The 7,914-nt window shown below is 36.2% G+C and overlaps 1 protein-coding gene across 1 annotated transcript; it reads left to right on the plus strand.

Moving 5' to 3' along the window:
* Positions 1-1,861: 1,861 nt before the first annotated feature.
* On the plus strand, positions 1,862-7,051 carry MLANA (melan-A; the record flags this gene model as incomplete). The annotated part of the gene is made up of 4 exons (XM_084225286.1): positions 1,862-1,935; positions 4,421-4,517; positions 5,940-6,041; positions 6,983-7,051. 4 exons carry the CDS (start codon positions 1,862-1,864, stop codon positions 7,049-7,051), a joined length of 342 nt encoding a protein of 113 aa, XP_084081412.1.
* Between the last annotated feature and the right edge of the window lie 863 nt (positions 7,052-7,914).

The following is a 7,914-nucleotide window of genomic DNA, read 5'->3' on the forward strand; positions in this document are numbered from 1 at the left end:
ATTACTGCCTCAAGTGCCTTCAATCCAGACCCAGAGAAACCAACGACTGGTACCCCCACAACTGGTACCCTGTGTGAGGAATTTTCTTTTGAGTCTGTCAGCCATTTCACTATATTTAGAGCCCTGTGCACAGCTTCAGAGACAAGTCAAAACTTAAAAGTGTTTAATCCTTCAAACTTGAAAAAATTTGTAGAGGGACAGAGAGGATCAGATTAATGATTCATTAGGACAAATGACAAGCAGAACATGGTTCTTTTATCTCCTTGCTCTTTTGGCAGTAACTGACTGCTGGTATATCACAGTACCCAGACCTCTGAATCAATCACAGACTGCCATTTCTCGCCTGGCCTTGTAAATGGAATTACTACAGTGTTAACACTGGCAAAGGCCAGCCTTCTTTAGTTCTGCAGCCCATGGGATGTACCCTCTTTTTGTTGCAGTATTTGCTTCTCAGCATAGAATTAAACTGTACTTACCTTAATCTAAGACACTTCTGTCACAGGGTAATGAGTTATGTTCCACATATAATATTTTGCACAGTGTTAAAATGGTGCAAAAAGTGTGCATAAACAAGCTATAGTAAATATATGTGAAAGTACCAGTCCTCTGTAACAAAGTAAGCAGCCTTAGATCAAAACACGTTTGAATCCAGAAACAGTCTGCCCACTCTATGAGCTTGTACTTATTGGGCAGGTAAAAAGGTGTTGGGCTGTCTCTCAGAGCACATGTAATTAATCAAGAAATAACAGATTTTTCTGCTGCTTTTTAAGAGGGAAGGATGCAGAAGAAAATGAGAAGTTGTCTCCTTGCCCCTTTCATGCTAATTAATGCATTCAGAAGCTGTACTGAAAGGAATTTAAACTCGTGATAGTCATAAGAGGACAGATCAAAGGAGAAAAAAACAGACTAAGTAAAAGAAAGCTGCATATGCCTTCAGTTAACAGACAGAATACAGGTCTGAAGGAGGTAAGATTTACATTTTTTTTTTGTTTTACACAAAATTTTCAGCTTTGTTTAAAAATTATGCTTAGAAGAGGCCTGACTGTCTCTAAGTGAACTCAATATACTTTATTTCCTTGGCTAGAATTATCTTCACTGTATTTTCTAATTTACCTGTATAGGGTTCATAGATTAGTGGGATACAATCAAGTAGGATCTGTTGTCATGCTCTTCACTTTACAGAAACATGATTACATGTGGATTTCTTCTTCACTATATTTGATTGAATAGATTTTTAACTGTTCAGACAGCTGTGATTACCACCTTAAGACTGGGAATAAAGATTTTAATATAAATTCCCTACATAGCTGAGTTTAGATTGTCAACAGACATAAATCAGTATTCCCATCTGAAATTCAACAGATCTCTGAGAGTCTCCAGTGACTGGAAACCTATTCCCTGAGCGTTTACAGGGAATTACAGAATAGAAAAACAACTATTTTTAAGATCGATATCAGTTTTTCTTCTAAATAGTTTTTCTTGTCTAGGAAAATTGCCTTTTTTTCTATATTCCAGATTTTGCTTTAGAAATCTGCCATCACTTGGTACCTAAACAGATCACATCAAATTCTGCAAACTCTGTTACACTCAGTTGCAAACACCTTGATGTCAGTGATGATACTAATATGTAGACTATAGTTATGGTTTTGAGCTTTATCCCAAATTGAGACAGTTGCGTGTGTATAGGAATCTACTTGATTCTGAAGATATCAGATCTCCTGCCTGAGAGATATCCTGCCTCTCTAAAATGCTCCCATTAAAAGAAAGAAGCTGAAAATATTAACCTTCAATGGTAACAAATTTATAACCCTGACACACTGTGTTTCTACCCTATAGGTTTGAGCAGGAGCAACCTCACAAAATGCCCAGAAGATATAACCACCTGGATAGCAACCACTTCAGAGGGAAAGGACACGTCTATTTTGCAACGGAAGAGTAAGCGTAAATCGAAACCTATGTTAGCACGTAAGCCGGTGGAAGAATTTGTACTGAAAGAAAACGAGAAAATTGTATCCAAAAAATTCACTGTTGTATATAGATGGAGTGCCTTTTAACTACCTTATAGGTCTCTCTAATGTTTGTCATAGTGCAACCTTTGAGAGCTGTCAATAATAAGAAAAATCAAAATTGCAGAATTCAAGAATCTGGAGTTAATATGATCACAAATTGCCAGCCTTTACCAGGTTTATTGAGGCTTATTTAGAATTTACTTTTAAAGCTGTTGCAAGTTGATCTGTATACTATATCTCTAGATTAACAGACCTCTCTTAGGAACCTCAAAGGGACACTGTCTCACCCTAAAGAATGGTGGAAAACCCCCAGAGAAATGGTTAAAAAAAAGAGCAAAAGATCAGTGCCATACAAATGTGACTCCCAAATTGTTTCTGCCAAATATTTTTTATCTTTGAATTACAATAAAATATGTTTGGTCTGGGATTATTAGAGACACCACCCAACTGATGATGTTTTATTATATAAGGCAAGTAATTCCAGTGTGCTTGGGATATCTGTATGTGAATTGTGCTGCTAGGACTGGCTTACTGGGCCCCAAACTTAATGACTTGTTGCACTCATACTGCAAGATAGCTGCTCCTCCATCAGCCTTGGCAAAAACAATAAACAAAGGGGAAAGCTCTCTAATAGTCCATCCATTCAGTTCTTAAAAAAAAAAAAAAAAAAAAAAAGCTGGCTAGTCATGTTTCAGCACTTGAAACTAGGCATGCTCACCTCTAACTGTTGTGAATTCTAGTGGCTTCATCTGTAAGTAGTTTTTCTAGATATGCAAAAGTGACCCTCTCCTTCCAGTACCAGAAGTATTCTAGATATGAGCCCAAATTCCTAGCAGCACAACTTCAGCTTTAACTGGAATGGCAGGAAATTGCATACCCACTTTCCATACTAGCCTCTGAGTAGTTAGAGAAGGAGTTAGAAGGCATATGTGCAGTCAGAAGTACCAACTCCAGAAATACATTCTGGGTTTTCTCCTAAATTTGCCCTAAACCAGGACAGGGGCATACAGGCTAATGGACAGCTAAAACAACACATGTGACAAGTAAGAAGTCTAAAAATGTAGAGAGGGCACCAGCTGCCTGAAGAAGTAGTCTCTCCAAGTTTCAACTGTGCTGGCGAGAGTAGGAAAACCAGTGGAGCCATCTCACAACCTTGGCTGCATCAGAAAGTGGCTGCTGTGAGCTCTGTTCTTGGGTTAAACAGGCCTGCAGGCCACACAGTCTTCAAGGGGCAGGAGAAATTTACAAGATCCACATAATTGGGAAAAAGAAAATCCCTTTGTCTCCAAGGGACTTCAGGTTTCATATAGCATAAAGGAAGTTCAGACAAAAAGGCAGCCTGTTCTGCCACACAAATCTGCTTGCATCTCCTTTCAGTCTTTTTAGTCCATAAGGAAATACTCCTTTATGAAACTTGGAGTCAGTAAAAATGACCACAAAAAGATATAAAAACTCTCTGTAAGCCACCTACGCCTCTACTCAGTCCCAATGGAAAAGACTGGGGAAATTACTGCAAGGCAACTAGGCATAAGTATGTTAGAAAGGGTTTATCCTGATTGATACAGCAATTTTTCCCCATACTCTTTTCCCTTTAATCGTTTTATATATTCTTCTGTTCCTAAACAGGAAAGGAACAAAAAAAAAATGGGGAATGAATTCCATATTTCTCAACAGGGAGGATATTAACACTAAAGGAAGGCTTTTTGTGACTAGGAAATTTGAAATTACTTTGTCAGTTTGCTTTTTGACGTAAAGTGGAAATGTGCTGCTTCTGCCAAGTCCCCAGTGAGCAGTGAGGGAAGGATATTTTACAGCACAGTTTGCAAAGCATATTTTCCCTAAAATGACCCAGTGACACCAACAGTGTGCCTAGTATGTCACGAAAGAACTAAATCTTTATGGAGGGGTTAATGAAAAATTCAAAGTTTCTTACTCATGTTTTAAGGTTGCAGTGTGTTTTATGTATCAAAAAACCCCCTCATTCATTAGAAGTTGTTGCAATAGGATACATTTTAAATACTTGCTGCCTAAAGAAATTTAGCAAATAAACATGAGCTGCATCATTGCAGATGTGGCATTTAATTTATTTCACATTCACTTGCAATATCACAATGCTATGATTTGCAAGACTTACAGACAGGTATGGTTTTGGAATCAGTAGCCACTGGTAGATAATTATTTTCCAATAAATATATTTTTAAAATGTTTAAGAGCTTGGTAGAGAAATTAGCTAACAGCTGTATCTACAGAAACTAGCTGAAGTTATTGATACTTTACCTATTTTCTGAGGTAAATTCTGCTCCATGTCTTCCTCTGATAAAAAGACACTGACACAAATTTTTGGTCTAACCATACTTGCTCCTGGGAGGACGCATCCAGGTGCAAATTATCTTGTTTTGCTTTCCCAACAGAGCTCTGGGTATTGGACTTTTCATTTTGGTGCTGGCAATTTTACTTGCCTTTGGCTGCTGGTATTACAAAAGACGTAGTGGCTACAAAAGTCTGCGGGTAAGTGTGGCAGCTCATTTTCTCTCACGCTATTATTTTGACAACATATTACCTTGATTTGCATGAAAATAATGCAGAGAACATCAAATATGTGAAAGGACATCCTTATCTCAGGCAGTATTTATACTGACATATGTCACAGACAAAACCACACAATATCAAACACAACCTGCTGTGAAGAACATGCAAGTCAGACAAAGGGGTAAGAGGAATCAGAAGCTAAGGGACAGGAAACTAGTTGCCCAACTTTCACAACACATCAGTAAAAAAATTTATCTGTAGATTTTCTAAAATCACTAAAAACAATTATTTGTAGGAAGCATTCTATTTATATTTACACAAAACGAAGAGACGTTCAGTGTCCTTTCCTCCCAGTCAAATCCCTTATGTTTATACTGAGCGTGATGTTCTCCAGTGTGGAATGTCCCTTCGGCTAGTCCAGGTCAAGTGTCCCAGCCATGAGCCCTCCCAGCTTCTCGTGCACCTTCCCTGTGGCAGAGCACGAACCACTGAAATCTCCTTGACTACTGCACAAAAACTAAATAATCACTGTGTTATCAGCATTAGCCTCATAATGAATCTAAAACAAAGCACTGTACCAGCTGTTTAAAAGAAAATGAACTCTACTCCAGCTGAAACCAGGAAAAAACTTTATGCAAATACGTGTTTTACAGTATCATTTAGTTAAGCTAATATTTTCAAGAAAATACAAGTAACTATTTGGGACTAAAAAACCCAGCAAAGGTCTCATCTAAGTCAGCAAATCCATTTCCTTACTGTTTCTGGTAACTTATTCCCATTCTCTTTCTATCCAATTATCCAGTTATCTATCCAATACATATATCAACTGGCAGAATACCTAAAAGCTGAACTTTCATAGTGAAATGTTGCAAAAAATGAAGGTAATACTCAAAAAACCCCCTCAAAAATCAAACCAAATGCCTGCTTTGTATATCCTGGCAAAAAGCATAATCTGATTTTTAATTCCTTCTCATGACAGATTTCTACTTTCTGGTTTTGAAAATCAATTTCCTCTTAGGCTATTTCTGGCTAGGGGAGAACTGGTACAGAATGTGTACAAAAGTAATGCTGAAAAAATGGAAAACAAAAAGGTTCGGGATTAAGGAAAGAAATAGCTGGCATAAAAAATAGGAGGCATTTGGCTACATAAAATGTCAGTTTCTGCATCAGTCTGAAAAACGTGATACTTATTTTTCTGGCAATGTAATTGGATTACACAGGAGAGAGAGCAAATGTCTCAGCAGAGACAGCAAAAAGTGGTAGGTGAGGTATCTTTCTTACTTGCATTGTGTCTAATTCCAGATTCTAATACATATTGTATATGCGCTGTCAAATTTTGCTCCAACTTCATAATCTCTTCTTCCTTTCACCTTCCCCATATTTCTTTATGATCTGTTACAGAGCAAAAGCTCTAGTGTGAGCACAATACGGAATGTGGTAGGTGAGCGAGAAATACTGGACTGCAAAATGGCTCTGCAGGACTATAGAGACTTTAATTCTGTGGTAAGTTGCAACTCAAGATCTCACTTAAAACTGAGTAAGACATGGTGAGATAATACTGTTAAACACTTGATTTCTCCCATGGTGTATTCTCTCATACTTTGAGTCTTCAATGCTTCAATATCAGCTTAGAAAGTAGTATTTGGAAAAATTTGTACTGTGAAAAAATTTTTTTAAATGTTATATCTACTATTTAGAATGCTTACTTTATACTTATTGTCTTCAATTTATATTCATTCTTAAATTGTATGATCATTTTGCAATCTATTAGAATGATGAACACCTCAATGCTGAAATATACTGAAAAACCCCAAACATCTCCCTAACTGATTTTCTGCCATTCAGACAAACAACAAATGGATTGTGTCTGATATACTATGACAAGCATTATCAGAGATTATAAAACTTCTATGTGTTAGCTCTTCTAATCATTACAGAAAGATGATGACATTTAAACTTTCAATTTTCAAAAAGGCAAATTAAGTATATACAAATAGGTGTGTTTAAATTGCTTTAGAATTGAGAAGAGGCTAATCTCAAACAATTTAAAATAAGCTGCTCAAATTTTTACCAATAGAAATACGACAATATGCCTGCATCAAGACTCTTAAAGAAAAGCTTAAATATTTGTCTGAATTATCAATCTAAACCCACCCCATATATATAAGAAAATTATTCCTGCCTTTTTAACATCGAAAATTCTCTCTTTGGATGAACAGTAGCAATAAAGTGAATGTGATGCAAAACCAGAAAACATACTAGCAAAAAATAACCTTAAAAAACAGACACAATGAATGAGCTCAGCTTCTTTAAGTCATAGAACTGTATCTAATATGGTGGTAAATAGCTTGCTGTGTGTTTAATGTCATTTTCTTGTCATTTATCTTGTAATTCAACTGGGATTTTTTTTTTTTGATCTTTCACACCCATTTTCCTTACCATAGGTACCTGATGCTCCACCAGCTTATGACAAAATTGCTGCAGATCAGTCACCACCGCCTTATTCACCATGACAACATGAAATTTGAAACCATAAACATACTGATTCCACTTACTTATGCTCACTCTATTTCCTGCATATGCTTAACTTCCTTAAAGCTAAAATCATACAAAAGAAAACAACGTGTCTTCACGTGTCTTAGCAGTTACTGAAAACTATTCCTGCTTAATTTACAGAACTGGTCCTTGAAATGCCTTAATAAATCTGAATGTGCTTTTGTTTTAAGCTTTTCACTTCTTGCAGTCAGATTAATACATTATGGTCTGGTCATCTTGAATCCTTCATAGGTCTACACAGATCAGTAGTCACACACTATTCAGTACCAATCAGAGTAAAAAGTGACAGCACCTTTGTTTTCAACTTCCTCATTTAGTTTCCCTTTCTTTAAAGAAATAATAAAAAGCCGCAAAAAACCAAAACATCATCAGACACATACACAAAAAAACCCACCAAAAAACGAAACCAAAAAACCCCAAACAACTATTCCTTAGAATGTGATGTAAAAGAATCTGTCACAAAATGAACCAAACCATTTGACTAGATGTCCTCTTACAAACTGTTTTCCTTACCAGCAGTTTTAAAATCAACTTCCAAAAACTGACTATGTTTTACAACACACTTTAACCACACATCACTAGTTTATGTACCTGTAATGAAATAATGCCTTATAAAACATGATCAATCTAGGCAACTTGGAGTCCATATTATTTCATACTGAAATGATATGATGACATCATCTTTAATTTCCTTGTGGCAGTCATGTAAGAGAGCAAAAGAACATTGTAAATTTAAAGACTTACATGTAATTTCTTTCTAATATGATGAAACTATATAAAAAAATGCACAAAAAACAAGTTTCTTGAAAAATACAGAAGA

This window comes from Fringilla coelebs, assembly GCF_963513975.1.
Source record: "Fringilla coelebs genome assembly, chromosome: Z".
NCBI lineage: Eukaryota > Metazoa > Chordata > Aves > Passeriformes > Fringillidae > Fringilla > Fringilla coelebs.